The 24,103-nt window shown below is 41.5% G+C and overlaps 1 protein-coding gene across 2 annotated transcripts in view; it reads right to left on the bottom strand.

Annotated features, from left to right (window-relative positions):
• LOC111962325 (zinc finger protein ZFPM1) overlaps positions 1–24,103 on the bottom strand; it is a 62,977-nt gene that overhangs the window by 10,103 nt on the left and 28,771 nt on the right. Inside the window, exons 2-3 of one of the 2 annotated variants that reach the window (XM_023985335.2) lie at positions 12,267–12,404; positions 7,337–7,462 (exon numbers count right to left, since the gene is read on the bottom strand). In XM_023985335.2, the coding sequence (XP_023841103.1) occupies positions 7,337–7,462; positions 12,267–12,404 (264 nt within the window). Of the gene's footprint in view, positions 1–7,336; positions 7,463–7,921; positions 8,145–12,266; positions 12,405–24,103 lie in introns of those variants that run through there. The other variant, XM_023985336.2, reaches the window with a different exon arrangement.

Genomic DNA, 24,103 nt, shown 5'->3' with positions numbered 1-24,103 from the left:
GTTAAGGCTTAACTACAGTTGCTCCTTCATTCTAGATAAATACACCAAAGCAGGTCCATCATTAAATAGTGAGCTTATTATTTTACCACAGTGAAACAGACATGTAATGGCTACCATATTTATTCACAGGAACAGATTTGCTTATGACGGCAGAGTGACAGTCAGCCACACACAAACAGTAGAATTGTTCATGTGACACACATTGGGTTGCTGTTGCAGTTTCTTCTCAACCACAGCGGTCCCACAAGCCCATCGCACCACCCTGAGGTTACAGTAGAGAGAGAGAGCAGGTGTGGAACCTCTACTGTATGTACTGTACACAGGCCTCCAGAAGGCCCAGTAACCAATCAAAGTTACTATAGGGCAATTCCACAGTAACAGAATGATGCTTTGACAACATTTTTTTTTTTTTACTTTAAAATGTATGCCAAACAAAAACCATTACTTTCAAAGTTTAACAAAACCATACATGTGAACTACTTTTGACAATTTCTACTGAAAATTTTACAAAACATTTTTTTGTGGAAGAACTGTGCAGTCACCCTTAGATTTTTATGCAACCACTTTTTCCAAAAAAGATTCAAACATGTTGCAGAAAGAACGGGGTGTCAGCTATGGCATGGCACCTTAAGTTTGCAAAATATATATTTTGGTTATTGAACTAAAGCAAGTGAAGTTGATTTAAACAGAATTATGGTAACAGAATTACAACATGGGTCCCTGATCTGTACTACACAAGAAATGCATAAATATGGATATGAATGTCATTCTCCTCATGTTTCACAAGTAGTTTGGACATCCCAACACAGCATAGTAGAGTACAGTAGAGTGCAGTACAATATAGCACAGCAGAGTAGGGTAGAGTAGAGTTCAGCACACTACTTTTATTTACTGTACTCACTACTTTACTCTACTGTGCTATGCAAACTTGTGAAACATACATCTACAATAGGTTCAGATTTGGTCCAGTCCAGTCAGGCCAAGGTGGACTGACCAAATTTCAAATACTTTTCAACGTCCATGGACGTCCGGTGCTCAATGTGTGAGGATGCTGGTTACAGTAAATGGAAAGAGAGGAGGCTAATGGGTAGGTGTCAGTAAGAGCTGGAAGAGGTCACATTAACTGGAGAGTGAGAGAGAGAGAGTGTGAGAGAGAGAGGAGTTGTCCACTGTTTTATAACTCTTGGTTTGACTACCTGACGACAGAAAGAAAACAGTTATGAGCTGAACAGTGTGTCAATTCAGTTGCACTAATTCCGTGACCGATTTCTTGGTAATTCCGTTACCAATTTGCTAACGAATTACAAGTTTTATTCACTTAATAATTCATTTATTTTTATTTTTATGATATTAGTAAAATCACTATAACTAATTGGTAGGTCTACCTGTTACTGTGAACTTTCATTATCCTGCTTCCTCATGAGGGAGATCAATTTGAAAATATCTTAAAGACATGTGGGTTTTTGGTAACAGAATTACAAGGCACAAGGCAATATTTCTTAAACTTACAGACGGTAAACAATTTCTCCAAAATGAAATATACGTATTGATATTAGTTGGCAGGGGTCTTTAAGTCAACATTATTATGTTCTGATGTATTTCTGATACCTTTTAAGACATTTTCTGGCAGATGTTTTCAAAGACCCCTTTTGCATCTGTTTATACAGAAATCAAAGCCTTTACTTATGGCACATTTTTTAATTGGAAAATGGTTGAAAATTGAATCTATGCCTTAATTTCCCAAAAATATAGGCTCTTAGCTTTCATTTGACACCCAATTTGATATTCTCCTATGAACTTCACATGTAGGCAGGCAGTGGCGTGTATTCATGGATGCCAAGGGAAGCAAGGCTTCAACAAATATTTGACCAATAAATAAATAAATAAAATAAATAATATTTCGTCTCTGTGTTTTCATAAGTTTCTGGCAATTTGGAAGTGGCTGAATCTCACCGGAGAAATCATCCGAGCGAGGGATGATTGTGTAGCCCATGTATCTGATTCTCTCTGGACCAAAAGAGTATAACATGTTGCCGACGCAGCATTTGATTGATTAACTGATGCCAGCAAGAATTTGGCCTCCCTTGATAATTTTTTTTGCCAATCAGCTTTGAGCTGAGCTCAACTGTGGGATGTTCCGGTGCAGCAAAACACCCCCCAAGGGAGGCCAGTTTGGATTTGGCTTCAGACCAATCAAATCACGTATCTGTTTCTGGTCTGCTTGTGTTGATGTCCTGTAGTAGCTAGCTTCTAAAATCGTCCCTTTCCTAAGCCATGGATGGAGATGAGGAGTTGGACTTGTGGTTTTGACGTAATTCTCTGTACAGGCCAATGATTATGACAGCGATTCTGATCTAACCATAAATGAATATGTTGTGCCACTGGCCTGAGACAAGTTCAATATGCAGCCTAGATGTAGCTTAGTAGGCTCACATTAACTAGATAACTAGCTAGCTTAGCTGGTTAATTGTTGCCCATACGAGGAAGTCAGGCTAGCAAGCATTTTAACTAGGTAGCCTATGACAAAAAATAAATAAAAGTGTACTGTATGACAGAGCCATAGACCGGTTTGCCAACATGAAAAAGAGGATGCCATTGGCATTTAAACTAGTCTACAAGTAGGGTTAGTCAACATTTTTGTTTAAGCGCGCACACACACACAGAAATCAGTACCATGGACAGCCACATGACATTTAGCAACATTGATTGGACTAAATCGTTTTTGGTATATTTACGTTTGTTTTCAGTGTATTAAACTAAGCATATACAGCCTTGTTGATTTGATGTTTAAATGTTTAAGTTGAAATGGTGCTGGCATAGCGGAGGCAGTGTTGTCTTTGTGCTGATGTGCAGTAACTCTGTGGTTCTAAATAAACTGTCAAACATGAACTTGCTGCAGGTGATATAACTGTTTCTATGCAACATTTGCTTTGTGGACTTCACCGGACAGATGTTGCTTTCGTTTATTTTTTTTAAACAAACATCTGTGTAGTTGAATTTATTCTGCCACTGTGCGACTGTTGTCTTTCTGTTGTCATGGCATTATTGTATATCACAGTGGCGTATGAACGAATGGGTTATAGAGCAAACAACGCAATTATCACAACATAGGTGGCTTTTTTTACTGGCTTGGCCTGCTCAGTGATTTTACCTATGCACCGCTACTGCATGTAGGTGCTCATGGGTCCTTTTCGATGGAAATGCCCTGAATCAACATGTCCAATGGGCATAGAGTATCTGAAAGGCAAACAAACCTCTGGGAATGAGTAAGAAATAGCTTCTGAATGATAAATATAATCTGCTGTAATAGACAGGTTACAGAGAAGCCATGAGAAAAAGGTCTAGTAATGAGTGGTTGGCTTTCTATACACCAGTCTGCTGTGTGCTCATTATAAGAACATATCAAGAGACCAATATTTCCCTTAGACACACATTCTCAGCCTCACCCCAGAGGGCGAAACACACTCCCTCACCCTATCCCCACACTCCTACTCCTCAATCCCTACCCCTCAAAAGTGATGTCAGACCACAGTCAAATGTTTATGATGTGACTGAGACAACGGTCTACAAAAATGTCAATAGACCAACCGTAAACCAGCCTTAACGCTGGACCCCCCCCCCAGCCAAGACATGCTGTAGATATACACCCACACCGTTGCAGAAATTCATAGAAATGAAAACTGTACCACCACAATCAGTACACTTCAACCATGAAAGAATCACTTTGATTGGTGGTCACAGCAAACTAAGTGTTCTTGTCCTTAGAATCATCATCTAGGTCAGTACAAACTGATACTTTCGGTAACAAAGTATTGTCCTAAAAAAATAACAGATTTTGTGATTGGTATTTTTGTTGATTTCTAATACTAACAGAAAATAGCTACACAACATTATGCAAATGTATTATTACTGCACTTGATACCTCCACTGCCTTCTGCCTTTCGTGGACAAGGAATAAGCTGAAAAAAAGGAATAAGCTGAAAAAAAACCTCAAAAGTAAAACCGCTTTATCGCAACCTGATACACAACTAAACTTTAATAACTTCTCATTTGATGGATATCTTTACAGAGAAATAAAGCAACTTGCAAAATAATAAAAAAGCAAAGCACACAAGGAACATTTTCCAGATAACATTACTGCCTTTAATATTATGCATGGTGATAGAAAAAGGTCTCCGTCACAGGAGATTACAGTCCCCAAAACTGCTAAATATAAGGCATGTTCAAAACCTTGCTGTTAGGTACATGAATTTGCTTTATAAATTCACATAAAACCATATATCATACGCAGATTTAGAAACAGACATCATAATAATCATACTTTTTTATAGTCATGATTAAAACTACTTGTCTTTAATACTTTCTTGGTATACCTGTAAGGAGCCATGTCAGTTCTACCTCTGCCTTTTCCACTTTAGTTCTGCTCGTCGCTCATCCCCCTGCTCCCTTCACGCCCTCTAATCCCCTCTACGGAGCTCTCCTATAGAGGGATATGCAGATTCAGTCACTCTCTGCTGACAGAGAGACAACCTAACCCACTATACACACCTTCATATCAGGACCACTCCCTCCCTGCCTCTCACCCACCACCACCGCTGCCCAAAATAAATTATCATAATTTATATGCCATTGATAATATGCATATTACTATGTCACTCCATGGTCCTTCATAATTAAATATTATTTAAAAATCCACCACGCCTGGTAAATAATGATTATTATTACGTTGCCATAATTTATTATTGCGGGTAATTTGAATAACTCTGGAGGATAAGGATAGAGGAAAATGCTAGCAAGGCAGGTCTGCTGGGTTTCTCCAGGTCCGATTGCGCAGCTCAGTGACACTCAGTCTGTTCTGTTCTGTATGTGGAGGAGAGAGAGCCAGGAGTGACAGTCCGTGAGCCGCCAGGGATTACGGTGACGGCTATTTGCATATCAAAAATTTTAAGCAGAGAGGAAAATATCAAACCCTCCAGCCAGCAAGGTCATTTAAGAGACACATTTTTTCTCTTCATCATTTATTTTGCATATCATGCAGCAGGACACATCCTAGATTAAAAAGCCGCTTTACCGTATCATACTATCCCTGCCAGACACTTGGTCCCAGCCACCGCCTTCCATTCTACAACACCACACCCTCATCAAACTCTATATTACACACACCATCTCCATTACAGAGAAATACAACCATAGACACACACCTCATCTTCCAGGTGGCCTGAAAAATATAGCAAGAATATAATTTGTTAAATAAATATTTGAGCTAGTGTAAGCCTTTTCCTACAGCATCCAACTTATTTAAATATTGCTTATTATCAACTCATATTTTAATGTTCATGCTTTTCACTATCAATTAATGCCACAAAGGCAATGTATTGATAGTTATTGACACTAAACAGGATTTTTTTTTTTTATACTGCTTGATAACTATCGTCTATAGTCATATCACTCAGTTGGATGAAAGTGTAGGCTACACCCATATGATAACCACTTATCATATGGTCCTGCCAGGGAAAAAACACACTAATCACACTTTACAGGAAGATAATATAATGGCTTTCTGATGGGAAGTGTCAAATTTTATTTTCTAATAACAGGAAACGAATGTGGTCGACTAATATAGGCATGGGAAGAATTAAAATCCTTATTTTCAGCAATTACAATATGAGTCTTCCTTCTGTTCGTTTGAAATGTAGTGTCAGAGCAGTGGTAATGACACAGACACAATGCAATATAATTTACAGGAACGAAACAGATTTAAAAAATATAAAAATCCTTTCTATAAAGAATTGCTAACGTAATAATCATTACCAATATTTCTACACTGTAAATGAACGACAAATATTCATGATTGTGTTCATCATTGACTCATTATGGCATAGAGAGAGAGCGAGAAGACTGCGAGGGCCTGAAGACATCAGTCATGGAGACAGAATATATCAAATTTCTCACATGAAGCGTGGCTGCCATGACATGAACATCTAGAAAGCACAGAAATTGAGGGCAAGCACCAATCTCTGGCAGACAGGAGCATGACAGTCTGCATTTGTGAGGAGGAAAATAGTTAAGTTGGACAGCTTGTGAGAGCGACAGAGAGAGACGGAGAGAGGGAGGGGGAAAGAGAGAGTAAGAAGGAGAGGGAGATGTCTGTGGTGAGGACCTGACCAGACCCTGCTCTCTAGTGTAAACCACCCCCAAATCCCTGTACCCAGACGGACAGCCAGACATACAGCCAGGAGGTAGAGACAAAAACAGATTTGCTGCTAGAAAGTTCTGTATCTTCAGTCTGATCCGAAAACAGGGGTAAACTAAGTGACAGTGAGAAATGAGCAGAACGCTAACACAAAGAAGAATGAGATTAAAGCCTTTTCCATATGAGAAAATGTTCCTCTCCCAGAGACTTGTGAGAAATCGCTGATGGAGACTAAACAAATGTATGAACAAGACTACGTTCACCATGTCTCCATTCCTGACATTCAGAAGAAGAAAAAACAAGAGGGAAGTGCATGTCTGGGTTTGGGGGGTTGTTAGTTGTGATGGGGGATTGTGGGGGGGGGCTTGACGATAAGGGAAAAATTCAGACCGGTCAAAGTTTCCCTTTTGCCAATCGTGCTCCTGATAAAGACAGCGCCTGCTTCAGTACTGATAGAAGGGCTATCTCTCGCTCGTTCCCCCTCTCTCTTGCTCTCCCGGCAGTTAGTTTGTGAGGAAAAAAGCCTATCACACTAACATCACTGTGCTGCCATCAACCAGCAACCACACAGCAATTAATATYGCTCCAATTACTGTTAAAGGGACAGGCTGGGACATGACGATAATGAAAACATCCTCAACTAAAATAATTAAAAAACACTGCCATACTCACTTGATGGGCACACACACACTCACGCCACACACTCACGCACACAGTTTGAAAATAAGTATGAAAGATAGATCCTATAGTAATCTCCTTACATTATTTAACTGAACAGAAGAAAAATAAAACAGCTATGACAAGAGGGAGGGAAAAAAATATGATGGCAATTGCTTGTTAAATYCTCTGTGCCATGTTTGTGCTCTCAGATGGGTTTTTGTTACAAGTTTAATAAATTCCCATTGGTCACATTAAAAATGGCTGCCTCTCCCAAACAACAGCCTGGGCACATCACACCATCTACACAATAACACAGCAACTTAAACACACTCACACTTACTTTACAAAACAAATACACAGCCCTCAGTCAAGACCACTATGACACAAAAACAAACATTACACACGCACCACACAATAAACAAGACAAACTAGACATGGATTCACAGTCTCTGACTAGTCGGACAGASAGACAAACTGACTCACCTGGACCCCTCCAATGTAGACAGTCTTCCTCCTCTTCCATCTCCTCCTCAGTGTGTGTTGGACCTTTCTCCTCCTCCTCMTCCTCATCATCATCAGGTGCACAAAGGGATTCATGTGTCCTTGGCTCTGTTGAAAGAAGAGGGCATCAGAACAATGAGACATCTATTCAAACAACATGGTTGGTGCATTATACATTATATATGTATCATATTATAATAATATGACGTTACACAGAGACATGAAAATAAACACTATTCAGAAGAGGATAGATGGCCATCCAGTGGCTATTTATCCACTTTCGTCTTATTCAACCTGTGTGAGTGTGTGTCATAGTTACCACCGCTCTGATATCCAAAACTTCTTTCCAGCTGTATGTAATAACACAAAAAACGTTCTGGGCTAATAACGTAAGAAATAACAAACCATTTTTTTTTTTTTTTGCAAAGTTGTTTAGGAGCTAGTAGCAGAGCTGCCATGTCTATCAGCGTCATCCATCCAGAGGACAGGACACTGTGTGTGTGGTGCTCGCAATTCGTCACACTTGAGTGTGTATGTGTGTGTACAATGGGTCTACTCCACACATACTTTCCTCATCATTGGCGGTTCCTGTCTGTTGATCAAAGCCCTCAGAATAAAGCCTCCATAGCTGTGTAACACAACACCTCAGCACGGCGATGGACCCTTTGATTCTCCAAGCGACACCACAGACAGAAAACCTCATTAGAGACGATGTCTAGTGATCTCTCCCTCTGTCGCATAAAGGCAAACCACCTCCAACAAAGACACAGACGGAGTATACACTCTAATCACGGTCATCAATATCCCTGTCTGTCTTTGATGAAGGTGACTACTGAATCGCTCCCTCTGATCGAAGTGATCACTGTATGGGGAGAACTCAACCTCCTCTTTGACTTTGGTATCATACACTTTACTTCCACTGTGTTCCTACCTAGCAGAATGGGCTGATTATTAGCCATTAGCTTAATCAGAGGGACTCTCCCGCCCCTGCCCCCCCACCTTCTCCCCTTCCCCAAATCCCTCCCCATCAACCCACCCCGATAACACCTCAGCCTTGTGCACAAAGGGCATGTTTACCATTGCATTCTTGCTCAGATAAACAGCGATAGCTCTCGATCGATACCAGCCATAAACGTCAGCCCACGTGACGCCGAGGTGCTGTTATTAATGTAACAGTTGAAGATTAGATCTGTATCGTCAAAAATAAAAATCAACCATTGCCCGCCCCCTCCTCCCTAAAACCCACCCACCCCGTCCAACTCTCCATCGTACCCCACACACACACACACACTCAGCCTGTCCCAGCACATCAGCCCGACACTACAAACCCTCCCTCCCTGCCTAAACAGTCCCATTATTTTCAGCTATAAATCACATTGAATGGCACATTGATTTTATCCTGCAGCGCTCAGCTGGGGGAGTGGAGCTGGAACCACAGTTATTGCGTTTAATATTATCAATATTATCTCCCATATCATCTGAGCCGAGGAGGCAGGTATCAGGAGTCGACGACAGAGACTTTTCTGCCGCCCCCTCCTCCCCCCTCTCTACCTCCTCCCCTCTTTCTCTGCCTCCCCCCACCCCCCAACCGAGACAGCCTCTATCAATCTGATAAGCAGAACTTCCCCTGTCACACCTGCAGGGCAAAGTCACCCAACAACCTGAACTTCTAAACCCAGACTCCTCTTTCTCATCCCCAACTCACTGTGTGTCCTCCCCCCTACTGCATTGTTGACCTCTGTTCTTAATTCATGTTAACTCACTGGTGAACTCCACTGGTTCCCACAGAAACAAAAACAGGGATGCTACTTGAGCATAAAGGCCCTGTGAAGAGAAAGAGTTATTTGGACCAGCAGTGTTGGTCTCTCTTACTCACTAGTTTTGACAACCATATTTTTTATTATCCTAATAAGGTCTCAGACAAGGGTCCTTGTTTCAGTAAGAGTTCCTGTATTCACCTGTAGACCATAGATCTCATCAAACACTGAGAATAAAGGAACATTGAAAGGAAGCAGTCACACCACGACGAGACAGATGGATTGAGCAGATGAGTAGCGTATGTGTGTGTGCATGTGCAAAGGTGCATTCTTTGTTCATTGCAAATTAATATATTTGTTTTCTGTCTAGAAGATGAACACAGAGCGGGTCCTGTTACTGGTAGAATGTGTTTTTCTCTCTAAGTTATCAGGAGCTTATCGCCTGTGTCTCTCTCTCTCCCAGATGGTGGATAAGGGACCTTGCCTTTATTAGCCAGCGCTGGCCCGATAAAGACCTGGTATTGATCCCAGGTTGAAAGAGCAGGTCCGTCAAACACGGCTGATTTACAGAGAGCTGATAATGGCAGGACCGGGCAACCGAGGAACCAGAGAGCGAGCTAAATCAACAAGGTGACGTGTCGCTTTTCTCCATTCAGTTTGGGGGAGGAGACAAAGACACAACAGAAAACACAAAAATACAAGCTTTATTTGTCTCTGAAATGTAATCGACGTTCTATTCTTCTCCATCACGCACGCACGCACACACTTAATTCTCTCATCCTCACCTGCAGCACACAAGCTGAAACCAACACACAACCCTGGGTAATCTATAATCTAGTCTCGATTAACACCTGACAGAATTTCCATGGGTTTCTCAAACCAAGCCAACCAGCTTATCACTCCATCCCAAAATTTCACAAGAGCAGGATTTTTTTTTAAAGAAATACAGAACTCTGTAATAACTCAAAAGAATATGATTCGAAGATAGCCCTATTTAGTAAAAGACAAAGTCCATATTATGGMCAGAACAGCTCAAATAAGCAAAGAGAAACAACAGTTCATCATTACTTTAWGACATGAAGCTCAGTCAATTGGGAACATTTCAAAAACTTTGAAAGTTTCTTCAAGTGCAGTTGCAAAAACCATGATGGAACTTGCTCTCATGAGGACCACCACAGGAAAGGAAGACCTCTGCTGCAGGGGATAMGTTTATTAAAGTTTATTAAAGTTACCAGCCTCAGAAATTKCAGCCCAAATAAATGCTTCACAGAGTTCAGAGTTCAAGTAACAGACACATCTCAACATCAACTGTTCAGAGGAGACCGTGTGAATCAGGCCTTCATGGTCGAATTGCTGCAAAGAAACCACTACTTTCTATTTTATTTTTTTATTTAAACTTTATTTAACTAGGCAAGTCAGTTAAGAACAAATTCTTATTTTCAATGACAGCCTAGGAACAGTGGGTTAACTGCCTGTTCAGGGGCAGAACGACAGATTTGTACCTTGTCAGCTCGGGGATTTTKCAACCTTTCGGTTACTAGTCCAACGCTCTRACCACTAGGCTACCCTGCCGCTTACTTAAGGACACCAATAAGAAGAAGAGACTTGCGTGGGCCAAGAAATACAAGCAATGGACATTAGACTGGTGGAAATCTGTCCTTTGGTCTGATGTGTCCAAATTTGAGATTTTTGGTTCCAACCGCCGTGTCTTTGTGAGATGCAGAGTAGGTGAGATGCAGAGTAGGTGAACGAATGATCTCCGCATGTGTGGTCCCACCGTGAAGCATGGCGGAGGTCGTTTGATGGTGGATTGCTGGTGACACTGTCTGTGATTTATTTAGAATTCAAGGCACACTTAACCAGCATGGCTACCACAGCATTCTGCGCGATATGCCATCCAATCTGGTTTGCGCTTAGTACGACTATCATTTGTTTTTCAACAGGACAATGACCCAAAACATCTCCAGGCTGTGTAAGGGCTATTTGACCAAGAAGGAGAGTAATGGAGTGCTGCATCAGATGACCTGGCCTCCACAATCACCCCGACCTCAACCCAATTGAGATGGTTTTGGATGAGTTGGACCGCAAAGTGAAGGAAAAGCAGCCAACAAGTGCTCAGCATATGTGGGAACTCCTTCAAGACTGTTGGAAAAGTATTCCAGGTGAAGCTGCTTGAGTGTGCAAAGCTGTCATCAAAGCAAAGGGTGGATACTTTGAAGAATCWAAAATTTATTTTGATTTGTTTAACACTTTTTTGGTTATTACATGATTCCGTATGTGTTATTTCATAGTTTGTCTTCACTATTATTCTACAATGCAGAAAATAGTAAAAGAAAGAAAAACCCTTGAATGAGTAGGTGTCCAAACTTTTGGCTGGTACTATATGTACATGTGAAATTATCTTTTCAACATTCATTGATTGTRTGCCCCTATTCTGTATAGTTTTGGTTAACAATTAACAAGTAGTGGGATTTTAGGATATGATGAGTTTATGGGTAATAGTGGTTACATAGCACTGGCAGTTGATTTGAGAGAGTATAGAACTTATTATCCAGGAACCACATAACGTATATTTAATAAAGAAATCATAATGAGTAGGCGGAATCAATCAAATCATCAATGCAAATATTGAATAATAGAGTCAACATAACAGCCGCAGTCATACCTACTGTAGTGAAGACAGCCGAATAGATAAATAATTACTAGAAAAAATATGACAGACCTAGACAGAAGACTGAGGAGTGAGACGACGCTATCAATATATCTCCAAGATCCTGGTGCCATCACAGAAGACAACCATTGTATGAATCAACTGAAAYGATGAGCTCACCACAGATAGTTCCACAGAATGAAACAGGGCACTTGCCAAGAAGTGTTCATGCCCTGGGGCAGAATCAAATGCAATGGTTCAGTGAGGAAAACCAGGGAACTGCCAATGGCAGTAGTATTTGAGTGGCATATGAGCCGTTTGGCAATAGTGGCAGAGAGTCAGGTCATTCACAGCATCTCAGCAAGCTACAGGACCAGCCATGAGCTAAAACGTGAGAAGCAGTGGATCTGCTCAGATGCCACCAGGTACTCACTGAGTTGTGTTGCATGGTTATAAGAGGATAGCTGTATGTTTCTCAGTGCTGCCCMGGGCTGAGAGAGCTCACCTTCATTGTACAGGGGGGTATATGGTGGTGTACTGGAGCTGTCACATTCTGCTGAGTCTGAGGCTCCGCCCTCATCGCCTGATAGGCTGACGTCGTCAGGTGCGTTGTCCTCACCACCCTCCAGGTCGCCAATAGAACCTTACAGAAGAAACAAGAGGGAACATTTAATTGAATTGAAAATCTTTATATGAAGGCATTAACCACAAACCCACAGCACAATAACATCAGGTGAAGGAATCCATACCCCAATTCATGACTATATATTTAGCCATTTGAATGAAATACAGTGAAACTAGAATATTGTGCTGTCACTCCTCAGTAGAGATTACTGAACAGAAAGCTCTGAAGTGATTACATTTTTCATTTCATGTCCCTTGTAAAATTGATCTCATGGAATTAGGAGTGCCCCAAAAAATTAAGGATATCAAATTCTGCACAACAGATTCAGTAATGTGTGAAGAAATGAAGTGCTATTCCCTGAATGCACCATTTKTAATACATTTTATATTTGGTACACTAAAGCGGTTTTACTAATGTCATAAGATAATTAACTCACACCTGATATTGTATTTCTATAATCCCTGCTGACTACCTGCCGATTATGTTGCTGAGCTATTTTAGACCGGTGAGGATAGCCTAAATTAAAGCATAATAATATCATGCTTTAATAATAATAATGCTTTAAAATAATAAAATTAATTGATATGCATTCTCCTAATAATTATAATCCAGACTAAGTAAAACCAAGGAWGAGAACACAAAACCTTTCCTTGTTTTCATCAGACCCAATCCCCATCATCACCGTCTCATTCTATTGGTGCAGGTCGGGAACAGCTCTCTCCTCACATGCTTTCACTCTACTGTCACACACAGAAAAGGTTCTACATGAGACCACTCTAATTATGAAAGCCCACCAGTATTTCAAATCGGATTGGATGCCACAACTCTCTGTAGACATAACGTTACAGCCTATTCCCAGGAGAGCACAGAGATTATTCATTCATCTCCGGCCCTATTCCATAAAGACGATTAGGAACCGTCAAATCGGTATAAATGGTTATTCTACTGATTACCATGGGAGAAAATAAACAACAAACGCAAACAAAGGCATTGCAATTAAGTCTTGGGGCACAACACAAATTTTAAACAAGTACATTTTTGTCAAATTAATACTGGATATTAAAATGGGATTTTACCCCATAGTTTGTCAATTAATTCCCATGAGGTTGTGATGAGCGAAGTGGGATTGTTCCAAGCTAAAGCCATGACTGGGGGCGTATATATTTACACTCCTAGAACAAAAAGGCCTATAATCTATACAAAGCACACAACAATACCCGTGAATAAAGAGTCTTGTAGAAAAAGAGAAAGGCAATTTTTCTAATTCTGTTAATTTCACTTCCAAGCAATTAAAACGAGGCAGAGATAATGCTTGGAAACAATCGCTGCCTGACAAAGTGTTTCTGTCTTTGTAAATTAAACATCTTTAGGCTAATTTTGACTTCCACGCCTGCATGGTTCACTGTTTCAGATAAAATTAACAGTTAGATTTGGACCTTAATACTAARTAAAAAAAGATGAAAGAAAAAAGATTGATCCCAAACACAATATTTTAGAATTATGTGGCTTGAGCTTTGGTAGATCAAATTTTCAGTATCTGTGAGGACATTTTCATACAATTAATTTTCTTTTAATCATAATTGTACAAAGGGACTTCTCTGTATAAAATTCCAATTATATTTCTTGTTAAAAATGTAAGTTTGAATTATGATTTCTTTCATCATTACTGTTCTGGTTTAATKAATCAATCGCCGCATCACTGCTTTCAGACATCAAATTGTGGGGAATAAGTTTAAACTTTTGYCTCATTTATCCACAAAAAAATATAATATTTTTCCCTAGGGATAGTTGGAAGAAAGGATAGTACAGGTTACTTGATAAGCATTTTACCATCCTACATCATCTGAACTTTTCAAAAGTTATAACCACAAATTGTTTAAAACTCACTGAATAAATGGACTGTTAAACAATTCAGAATTAGWCTTAATAAAAAATAAATGAATTTGTTAACCAATCATATTAGGTATATTAAGTAACTGAAAACAACACAGAAATATGTCACACAATGGAGAGATGTCGCCRAGTATAATTTGAGGAGCAAATGTCTGGACTGTCAATCAAGTATTGAAACATGTAGTATATAACCTGAACTGATACCATTAGCCAAATTCTGAAATAAGTCTCAAGTCATTCATGTGCGTGCACTCACACAGACACACACTAACCTGCATGCATCTGTGACACAGAATTTTCATCATAAAGAGTGAAAAAGAAAGAGAGCGGGGTGGGGGGAAACTCAGAGCAGCCTCCAACTCCATCTGCCACTCTAATACAGCACAGAACAAAGTGTTGAGCTGATGAAGGCAGAGGAGATACTGCTTTATTAACTTGCCGTCCACATCAAACCTGTGTGCTCAGCAGCGGTGATTAAACACAGAGACAACACATCAAACCTGTGTGCTCAGCAGCGGTGATTAAACACAGAGACAACACATCAAACCTGCATGCTCAACACGCCTGATTAAACAGTCGCCGCGCCTCGCAAGCTCTTATACTAATAATCATCTTACAAAACAGCAGAACAAGAAGAGAAGCGCTACTTGTATCAGACAATCAGACACTTGTGARAAAGAAGAAAACCTTAAAGGAGGATATTTAGAGTGAGTGAGAGAGGCCCCTTCCCTCTTGAAGAGGGAACTGGGCTACCTGACATAGAGTCACATGCTGAAGAGGAGCCTCTTATTGATCAGACTAAAGGGAATGACGAAGGATTGAGTAAATATTATTTTAACTTCAGTTCTATCAGGTCTTTCAAGCTTGAACCCCCAAGAGGGTTTAAAGCGTACTTCAATTATCAGAATTCAGCTTTGTTATACTTTGCAAAAAATGTAGTCCATGCGATCGGATTGATTTCTCTAACTTGATATCTAGGTGAAATAAAAAATATATTTCCTTTGATCCGAGGCAAGTAATGAGGAATGACTTCATTGATTACGCCGTAAATTACAAAAAWCTAGCTAAATTTATAGAATTTGACGGTGATACCAAGTAACAGCACCTGTACCGTATTTAAAGGACCAAAGACGGTGCCGGAGAAGAACGCTGACGTTTTACGTGTTCCTAACCAATTGTGTTTTTTTGTTTGTTTCTTTGCATTATTTGTAACTTCTTTTTTTTACTTATTTTGTACATAATATTGCTGCTACCGTCTCTTATGGCCGAAAAYTGTGGACATCAGAACAGTGATTGCTCACCACGAACTGGCAGAATACTATTTTTCTTTTAACGAGTCTGACGAGCGCGACGTGAATGACATACGGCTTTCCCGGGAACAGGTCAAGATCCCAGTCATTTGCGTGAAGGCGGAGAAAAAGGGTCAGAGGKCAAGCTGCCTTCTGAGAAATCGTAGGCGATCGAATAAACCCCCAGTACCTTCCGTACTGCTTGCAAATGTACAATCTTTGGAAAATAAAATCGATGACCTACGCGAAAGACTAAACTACAAACGGGACATTAAAAACTGTAATATCTTATGCTTCACGGAGTCGTGGCTGAACGACGACAGCTGGCTGGTTATACGCTGTATCGGTGGGATAGAACAGCGGTGTCTGGTAAGACAAGGGGTGGCGAACTATGTATTTTTGTAAATAACAGCTGGTGCACGATATCTAAGGAAGTCTCAAGGTTTTGCTCACCTGAGTTAGAGTATCTCATGATAAGCTGTAGACCACACTACAAACCTAGAGAGTTTATCTGTATTTTTCGTAGCAGTCTACATACCACCACAGACAAATGCTGGCACTCAATAAGCTGTATTCCGCCATAAGCAAACAGGAAAACGCTCAGCCAGACGCAGCGCTCCTAGTGGCGGAGGACTTTAATACAGGGAAATTTAAATCCATATAACCAAATTTCTATCAGCATATTAAATGTGCAACCAGAGACAAAAAAATAAAAAAAATAAAACTGTGTTTGGAGTAAATGTGGTCCAGAGACGCATACAAAACTCTYCCTCGCCCTCCATTTGGCAAATCTGACCATAATTATATCCTCCTGATTCCTGCTTACAAGCAAAAATTAAAGCAGGAAGCACCAGTGAGTCGGTCAATAAAAAAAGTGGTCAGATGAAGCAGATGCTAAGCTACAGGATTGTTTTGCTAGCACAGACTGGAATATGTTCCAGGATTCTTCCAATGGCATTGAGGAGTACACTACAGTCATTGGTTCATCAATAAGTGCATCGATGATGTCATCCCCACAGTGATCGAACATACATTCCCCAACCAGAAGCCATGGATTACAGACAACATCCTTACTGAGCTAAATGCTAGAGCTGCAGCTTTCAGGGAGCAGGACTCTAACCTGGAAGCTTATAAGAAATCCTGCTATGCTCTCCGACAAACCATCAAACAGGCAAAGCATCAACAGGACTAAGATCAAATCGCACTACACCGGCTCTGACGCTAGTCAGATGTGGCAAGGCTTGCAAACGTTTACAGACTAAAGGGAAGCACAACCGCAAGCTGSCCACTGACACAAGCCTACCAGACGAGCTAAACTACTTCTATGCTCGCTTCGAGGCAAATAACACTGAAACATGCATGAGAGCACTATCTGTTCCGGAAGACTGTGTGATCATGCTTTCCGCAGCCCATGTGAGTAAGACCTTTAAATAGGTCAAAATTCACAAGGCCGCAGGGCCAGACGGATTACCAGGACGTGTACTACGGGCATGCACTAACCAACTGGCAAGTGTCTTCACTGACATTGTCAACCTCTCCCTGTCCGAGTCTGTAATACCAACATGTTTTAAACAGACCACCATAGTGCCTGTGCCGAAGAASACAAAGGTAACCTGCCTAAATGACTACCGACCCGTAGCACTCATGTCTGTAACCATGAAGTACTTTGAAAGGCTGGTCAAGGCTCACATCAACACCATTATCCCAGAAACCCTAGATCAACCCCAATTTGCATACCACCCTGACAGATCCAAAGATGATGCAATCTCTATTGCAGTCCACACTGCCCTTTCCCACCTGGACAAAAGGAACACCTATGTGAGAATGCTATTCATTGACTACAGCTCAGCATTCAACACCATAGTTCCCTCAAAGCTCATCACTAAGCTAAGGACTCTGGGACTAAACACCTCCCTCTGCAACTGGATCCTGGACTTCCTGATGGGCCGCCCCCAGGTGGTAAGGGTAGGTAACAACACATCTGCCACGCTGATCCTCAACACAGTGGCCCCTCAGGGATGCATGCTCAGTCCCCTCCTGTACTCCCTGTTCACTCATGACTGCACGGTCAGGCACGACTACAACACAATCATTAAGTTTGCCGATGACACAACAGTGGTAGGCCTGAATACCGACAATGACGAGWCAGCCTATAGGGAGGAGGTCAGAGACCTGGCCGTGTGTTGCCAGGACAACAACGTGATCAAGACTAAGGAGATGATTGTGGACTACAGGAAAAAGAGGACCGAGCACACCCCCATTCTCATCGACAGGGCTGTAGTGGAGCAGGTTGAGAGTGTCAAGTTCCTTGCTGTCCACATCACCAACAAACTAACATGGTCCAAGCACACCAAGACAGTCATGAAGAGGGCATGACAAAACCTATTCCCCCTCAGGAGACTGAAAAGAATWKSCATGGGTCCTCAGATCCTCAAAAGTTTCTACAGCTGCACCATCGAAAGTACCCTGACTGGTTGCATCACTTCCTGGTATGGCARCTGCTCGGCCTCTGACCGCAAGGCACTACAGAGGGKTGTGCGTACAGCCCAGGACATCAATGGGGCCAAGCTTCCTGCCATCCAGGACCTCTATAACAGGCCGTGTCAGAGGAAGGCCCTAAAAATTGTCAAAGACTCCAGCCATCCTAGTCATAGATTGTTCTCTCTGCTACCGCACGGCAAGCAGTACCGGAGCGCCAAGTCTAGGTCCAAGAGGCTTCTAAACAGCTTCTACCCCCAAGCCATAAGACTCCTGAACATGTAATGGCTACCCAGACTATTTGCATTACCCCGCACCGCACCACCCCACCCTTCTTTTACACTGCTACTACTACTCTCTGTTGTTATCATCTATGCAAAGTCACTTAAATAACTCTACCTACACTACTGTTCCATTTTTTGGGGGTCACTTAGAAATGTCCTTGTTTTCTTTAAGAAACGCACATTTTCTGGCCACTAAAATAACATCAAATTGATCAGAAATACAGTGTAGACATTGTTAATGTTGTAAATTACTATTGTAGCTGGAAATATCTGACTTTTAATGGAATATCTACATAGGCGTACAGAGGCCCATTATCAGCAACCATCACTCCTGTGTTCCAATGGCACTTTGTGTTAGCTAACCCAAGATGATCATTTTAAAAGGCTAATTGATCATTAGAAAACCCTTTTGCAATGATGTTAGCACAGCTGAAAACTGTTGTCCTGATTAAAGAAGCAATAAAACTGGCCTTCTTTTGACTAGTTGATTATCTGAAGCATCAGCATTTGTGGGTTCGATTACAGGCTCAAAATGTCCAGAAACAAAGAACTTCCTTCTGAAACTCGTCAGTCTATTCCTGTTCTGAGAAATGAAAGCTATTCCATGCGAGAAATATCAAGAAACTGAAGATCTGGTACAACGCTCTGTACCTGTCTCTTATACACATCTAGATGTGTATAAGAGACAGGTACATTAGTGTCTAGTTTGAGAAACAAACGCCTCACAAGTCCTCAACTGGCAGCTTCATTAAATAGTACTCGCAAAACACCAGTCTCAACGTCAACAGTGAAGAGGCGGCTCCGGGATGCTGGCCTTCTAGGCAGAGTTCCTCTGTCCAGTGACTGTGTTCTATTGCCCCTCTTAACCTTTTCTTTTTATTGGTCAGTCTGAGATATGGCTTTTTCTTTGCCATTCTGCCTAGAAGGCCAGCATCCCGAAGTCGCCTCTTCACTGTTGACGTTGAGACTGGTGTTTTGCGATAATGGGCCTCTGTACACCTATGTAGATATTCCATTTTAAAAAAAATGTAAAAGGACGTTTTTAGCTACAATAGTCATTTACAACATTAACAATGTCTACACTGTATTTCTGATACATTTGATGCTATTTTAATGGACAATTTTGTTTTGCTTCTCTTTCAAAAACAAGGAAATGTCTAAGTGACCCCAAACTTTTGAACGGTAGTGTACATGTACATATTACCTCAATTACCGACTAACCGGTGCCCCCGCACATTGACTCTATACCGGTAACCCCCTGTATAGTCTCGCTATTGTTATTTTACTGCAACTCTTTACTTACTTGTTACTTTTTATTTCTTATTTATTTTTTAAACTGCATTGTTGTTTAAGGGCTCGTAAGTAAGCATTTCACTGCAAGGTCTTCTTCACCTGTTGTATTCGGCGCATGTGACTAAAAACATTTGATTTGATATGAAATCCTGGTGATATTCAAATCTCATGCGATGATGATTGAGTACTCTGCAGACAGATGAAGGACCAGAGTGCAGTAGGGTGATGGGCGCCACAGGTGACCACAATCCCTGACGTCGCAGATAAGCCCGAGGGCCTCTGGGCTACACTGCTCTGCGCTCTCACTGCCCTGACAGCAGATGAGTGGCAGGGACTCACTCTGGACCGACTGCAGACAGACAGGTGTAGAGAGTCAGGGAGATGGAGGCTCTGAAACAGGCTGGGGCCCGGCACACCACTCTACCTGGGTTTAGAATTACCATACCACTCCCTAGCTGCCTCACCAGCCCTCAGTGAAGACCCAGGCCCACAGAGGCTATAGAGAGGATCCACAKCCCAGAGGGCAGTCACACACTCTATAATGACTGTATATGGGGATGAATGGGAAATTAGTATGGTTGGTACACTACATACTTTTCTTCCCATAAAACACAGGTTGTATGTAGAATATTGGGGTTGTGGAAGAGAAAATAAGTCTTCCATATTTTAGTGGCTGCATGTCATGTCATTCCATCACTTTATAAATAAGTAGCATTCCTGTGAGCAGAACTCTCTGTCAAACCACAGCCAGACTAAACAGTCAGAAAAGATATGAGAGCTATAGCCTGCAACTAAATAGAAAAATATWTCTGCATAAAATGTCTGTCAACGMCATCAGTGAAATCATACGAATGACTGATTATAATACTTATGATAATGAGTGTGATTATAATATGATGATAATGTGTGGCAATGATATTCATGTGCACAGGGCATTGGAGCACTTCAAACAGGGCCCGCCTGATCCCAAACGTGGACCACGTGACAGCAGGACGTCAAACATCAAACAGTTAAATCCCCGGACAGAGCACTGAGGTACAGAAGCTTTGACAAACACACCCCCCCCTTTCCTTTACATCTCCCCAAATTAAATCTCTCTTTTCCCTTTACTACATCCCTCACTCCATCCTACAGTATATAATCATCCCCCCATTTCTCCCCTTTCCACCCTGCCATCTCTCTTTTATATTCTTGCTCTCCCACTTTCTTCCTCTCCCTCTCTCTACCCCCCCCCACCACCCCTCCCTCGCTCTCAGAAAAAAAACGCTATGACTGGGAGCGTCACTCTGTGCGGATAGCTGGGAGCCGTTCTCGGTTATCGGCTCCTGCAGACTCTCTCTGCTGGTCTGATCTGTCTCCTCTTCATTAAGCAAATACGCCGACGTGGAAATGAAAACATAATAGCTATTTGATTTCCAGCGAGATATTTTGCATATTGGTTCGGAGCTGATAGTGGAATTTCATCAAGTCATTCTATTTTTTTTTTCTTCATTGCTTTAAAAACTGAATTACTGAGCTGGGCGGCTTCAGCAGGATTTCTTTACATTACTGGGAAGAGAGAAGAAAAAAAAGCATAGTTCCCCAGGAAGAMTACTTAAACGATTAAATATCCCCCATTTCCCCTTTTTCTCYTTTTGATAACACAAAATACATTTAAAGAATTCACAGTGCTTTAGGTTCACTATACAAATCAGAGATAGGAGGGAGAAAATTAACTCCTTAATGAGCAGGAGCTCTCTCCCTGATAATGGTCCAGGGGAGACGACGGGGTGAATGAACCCACAGAAAGAGAACGGGACTAGGGAAGGAAAACAGGAAGGAGTCAGTAACATGGAGGGAAACCAGCTTCCTTCTGCCTGGATATCACTCTGTGGGCCCTGAGTGGGCAGGTGTGATGGTAGATAGCACCAAGGTTACCCACTGCCCAACATCGCCAGTGATGGATTGTCCAGTACAGGGGTATACTTCATGCCCCCATGAGAGAAAAACTACCCCTGCAAGGGGAGATCAACAAACCTCTTCACACCAATCTATCAGATAGCACCACCTCTCAAGAGGACATTTCTGCTGGGCTAAAATAAATCTTCCTCTTGTTTTCCATGTTGGAACATGGTGTTTTTAKCCCTGATAGAGTCCAAGCGTCTTTGAGCCTCATACACACTAACAGCATTACATTCACTTTTTTTACATTCTCACTTTTTCATCTAGCTGCACTAGCTACACTAGTACCTACTAACACAGAATTTTCAGATGAGTCCAGATTGTGTGACACTTCATGGGCAGCAGGGTGGGAAAGCAGGTTGTTTAAGACACTTGTTATACCAACCACGCCWTACACCTTGAGATACAGTATATTCCCCACATCAATGGCATCAAAACAGCATTGTGTGCACCAAGGTACATGGTGAATGGTGAGGTATAAAACAATATCTGTAATTGCAAGGACATTTAACAAGATTTCATCACCCTTGTTTGGGTGCAGAATACAGATTATTATCAGAGAATTTGCATTTGTCAATACATTTCACACGGCTTAAAATTCAACAGGTTTCCGGTATGGAACATTCAAGAGCACAGCAACATCTAGCTGTGTGACCTAGCTATGACCTGGTGACCTCTCAACCATTTTAGTTATTTGACTATAAACCTCACTGTCCTTGTTCATCTACTTGTAATTACAGTAACTGTTAAAGCATTAACAGTTAGCAAAATAGTAACATCTAACAGTAATGTTCAACAGGTTTAAAATGTATATTATATATATATATATATATGACACTTCATAATCATAATGAGGTTCTTATATGACCAGTGTAGTATATGTTCCCTCTCTAGGATACAGTATGTGGAATGATGTCCCCTCCCTCCCTAGACACACATCACAACGGTTCCTACTTGGCACCTCATCAAACACTCTCCCGGTGAAAGATGGTCATTATTATCAAGACCATGATACTACCCCATAGAGGTTATATAGGAGGGCAGGGCCTACAATCCACTCACACAGGATGTACTGTATGTAAGAATGTGTGTGTTGTGTTGTCTAAAGGGAAAATTGTGTACTGTATGTGCACCTGTTTTCTTGTGTTTAAAATKTCATTTCATTTTAAGAGAAGGTTTTGCATCACGCTGCCTGTACGTAGGAGGGTTATTATGAATACATGTCTCACTCACACACAGACACAACCTCCAAAAACAAGACAGACACAAAAACAACCACCATGAAAAACATTGACAACAATTTTCCCTAAATAAGAAAAAAGGACACTGTCCTACTCGATCCCCTCTCCATGGTCATATTTGCTCTTGGGCAGAGAGTACAGCCAGAGCAGAGCACGAGGGGAGAACCAGGGGGAGTTGAGTTGCCAGGCGGCTTGAGCCGAGACCCTGGACTATTGAAGCCAGGCATGCAGACAAGAGCCAGGCGATAAGCGCCCTGATAAAAGATTGAAAATAGCAGCAGATTTTAACTTTCCCACCGTTCCCAAGATCCATGGGGAGAGGGGCGGGGGGGGGGGGGGGGGGGGGGGGTTGAATCAACTACTTATTGCACTGCTCCCTATCTATCCTGAACAACCAGCAAGGCCACTGAGTGGGTATACTGACGCACACAGACACACACCCCTCCAATTCAAATTTTTGACTAGTGTGTGTGTGTGTGTGTGTGTGTGTGTGTGTGTGTGTGTGTGTGTGTGTGTGTGTGTGTGTGTGTGGAAACTGGATAGAGGGACCTTTTGCAATAACATCTTCCGCCATCTTATGATCCTAATACATACCCTATTTCACATAAATCTAATGCGCTGGACTTCCAACATACACAAATAAGGTACAAGAGGTTTGAAAATGTATCCTTCTCCTTAGTATAGGAGCCATAAATAGGTAGTGATTCTGGGGACTATAGCGTCCAGCTGTGGATCTGTACGTTGAAACCAAGTAAATAGCTTGCTGAGCCAATTGAAAAGAGATGCACTTTTTCGAATCAAAATGCGCATTATTATAGGCATCACTAGGGGGTCGTAAAGGGGTCRCTATACCCTCCCTCACTCACACACACAAGGTCAGTAGATCTTAAGTTTGACTCTTATTTTCCAAAACAGAAACCACAGTAGAACAATCTCTCCACACTCTAGTCTGGAAGGCTAAATATCAGTGATATTGTTGCATATTCTTTATCAGACTCTCACATGYTATATAGGAAGTGTCCTTGAGCACCGATGACAATTTCCACACACATTCTCATAGAAATTAGGTCATTTTGTGTCAAGTGTGTATAAGATCTTAGGGCCAAACTCATAACTTGGCTTGGATCCTAACATGGCCTTTTATGCCAATTACACGCACGCTTAAGTAAATCTACACAGGTCTGAGTAGTTCATATCCTAACTTTTAGTTTGGTGCCAGTTTTTCTCTGTGCCATCCATTTTCAGAGCAACACCACTACAAGAATGGAACTGGACGTGCAAACAAAGAAAGACATCTG

The sequence above is a fragment of the Salvelinus sp. IW2-2015 genome, linkage group LG4q.1:29 (genome assembly GCF_002910315.2).
Source record: "Salvelinus sp. IW2-2015 linkage group LG4q.1:29, ASM291031v2, whole genome shotgun sequence".
NCBI lineage: Eukaryota > Metazoa > Chordata > Actinopteri > Salmoniformes > Salmonidae > Salvelinus > Salvelinus sp. IW2-2015.
This window is presented reverse-complemented; position numbering and strand designations above follow the sequence as displayed.